Source organism: Lipotes vexillifer, unplaced genomic scaffold (assembly GCF_000442215.2).
Source record: "Lipotes vexillifer unplaced genomic scaffold, Lipotes_vexillifer_v1.1 scaffold1761, whole genome shotgun sequence".
Lineage (NCBI taxonomy): Eukaryota > Metazoa > Chordata > Mammalia > Artiodactyla > Lipotidae > Lipotes > Lipotes vexillifer.
In genome coordinates, this window is record NW_006777503.1 from 111,829 (window position 1) to 114,074 (window position 2,246).

The 2,246-nt window shown below is 43.3% G+C and overlaps 1 protein-coding gene across 2 annotated transcripts in view; it reads left to right on the top strand.

The window, feature by feature from the left end:
- PKNOX1 (PBX/knotted 1 homeobox 1) overlaps positions 1 to 2,246 on the top strand; it is a 31,561-nt gene that overhangs the window by 8,117 nt on the left and 21,198 nt on the right. Inside the window, exon 4 of one of the 2 annotated variants that reach the window (XM_007451127.1) lies at positions 1,344 to 1,515. The exons of the other annotated variant lie outside the window; for it this stretch is intronic. Coding sequence (XP_007451189.1) covers positions 1,344 to 1,515 — 172 coding nt within the window. The remainder of the gene's footprint in view (positions 1 to 1,343; positions 1,516 to 2,246) is intronic. 2 annotated transcript variants of the gene reach the window in all.

Below are 2,246 nucleotides of genomic sequence, written 5' to 3' on the forward strand. Positions count from 1 at the left end.
AAACTACAAAAGAACCCTGCAGCTCGCATCATACTTAATGGCGGAAGACGGAATGTTTTCCCCCAAGTTTGGGGATAAGGCAGAGATGTCCACCCTGACTCTGCCTGTTCAGCTCTGTGATGGAAGTTTAGCCAGTTCACTGAGGCAAGACAAAGAAAGAAAAGGCATATCAGGTTAGAAAGGAAGAAATAAAGCTGGCTTTATGCACAACTGACATGATGGTCCACATATAGAAAATCCCAAAGAGTGTACCAAAGAACTTCCAGAACTAAATAAATGAGTTTAATTAGGTCACAGGTTGCAAGGGCAACACACGGAAACCAATCCTATTTCTCTACCAGTAATGTACAATTAGAAACTGAAATTAAAGAGAAAATACCACTTTCGAGAGCTCCAAAAAAATGTAGGTATAATTCTAATAAAGCACATACAAAACCTTTATGTTGAAAACTATAAAATGCCAATGGAAGCAGTCAAAGGAAACCTAAATAAAGGGCATACGATGTTCATGGATTGGAAGACTCAACATAGTAAAGATGTCATTTCTCCTAAAATTGCTCTATAGCAATTACAATTAAAGTTGTAGCAGGATATTTCTGTACATATAGACAAGTTATTTCTAAATTTTATATGGAAGTCAAAAGAACTAGACCAGCTAAAACAATTTTGAAAAGAAGAATGAAGTTGGAAGAATCAGTCTCCCTGATCTTCTCAGTGGAGAAAAGGTGGAGTTTCCAACAAATTGTCCAAGTTGGAACAATTGGACATCAACATGCAGAGAGAAGATCCTTGACCTAATCTCACATCCTTTACAAAAATCTACTCAAAATGGAGTGTGGATCTGAAAGTAAAATTTAAAACTGTCCAACTGGTGTTAACCATACAGTGAAATATTATGCAGCCGTAAAAAGGAATGAAGTGCTGTTATATGTTACGACACTGATGAGCCTAGGAAACATCACGCTAAGTGAAAGAAGCCAGACACCAAAGGCCACACAGTATATGACTCCATTTATGTGAAATGTCTGGAATTGGCAAATCTGTAGAGACAGAAAGTAAGATTAGTGGTGGCCTGGGGCTGGGGTTTGGTGGAAAATGGAGGGTGACTGCTAATAGTTACAGGGTTTCTTTGGGGGATGAAAATATTATAAAATCGACTGTGGTGATGGTTGCACAACTCTGTGACTGTACTAAAATCCGTTGCATTATAAACTGTAAATAGATGAATTGTGTGGTGTGTGAATTACATCTCAGCAAAGCTGTTATATAAAACATTGCGTATGTACATACTAAAACATTTTCATGAAAGTGTAGAACACATATTTTAAAATTTTTCCCCCCAGGCATCCACTATTTCCATTATTAGCTTTGTTGTTTGAAAAATGTGAACAGTCTACACAGGGCTCGGAAGGCACCACTTCTGCCAGTTTTGACGTGGACATTGAGAGCTTCGTGAGGAGGCAAGAGAAGGAAGGAAAGCCCTTCTTTTGTGAAGATCCAGAAACTGACAATTTAGTAAGTAAAATACATGTTTTTAATTTTTATTTCTTCTAAATTTAATCTGTTTGATAAATTTTAAATTTCTAATTAGAACTTCAGATTGTCTGTGGCTCTGCCGAAGGGGAGAACCGTACAGTTCATGAGATGATTTTCCGTGTGTGACTTGAATGTCGCCAGGTCTCCAGCCTTCTCTGTTGATAATCCAGCAGGATGGCTTGAGCCTGCATCCTGAGTGGGCTGGGGGTCAGCCCCTCCCGTATGTTCAGGAAGGTCCACTGGGGTCGCGTGCCCTGTGTCTTGCTTCCTGGGAACGTGTCTGGACCCACAGGTGTTGGCTCTTCCCTGATCGTGGACCACAACTTTGTTCTCCAAGACAGCTCTGTCTGGAGGCCGGCACTGGTGGTGGGTGACAGACTGTGTGACGACTCGGAGTGGCCTGTGAGCACAGAGCAGGGACGGGCCTATCAAGGGTCCAACACCCCTTATGGCCTCCCTTAGGCTTTCTGTCTGAAGCCAGCCTGGCTCACGCGGGTGCCCCCCTCCCAGGTCCAGTGCTCCAAAACCCTGGGTTCTCTGTGCTTCCCGAAAGCAATGGAGAGTTTGTTGGGCTGACATCACTGCTGTGCCCAAGGGGAGCGGCATCCTTCAGCACCGGGCAGCCCTGACAGCCTGTGTCTGGGGCTGGATTCCCACTAGAGTTGGCCAGCTCCCAGACCAGAACCCTAGGCCCCTCATCAGCAGGACAC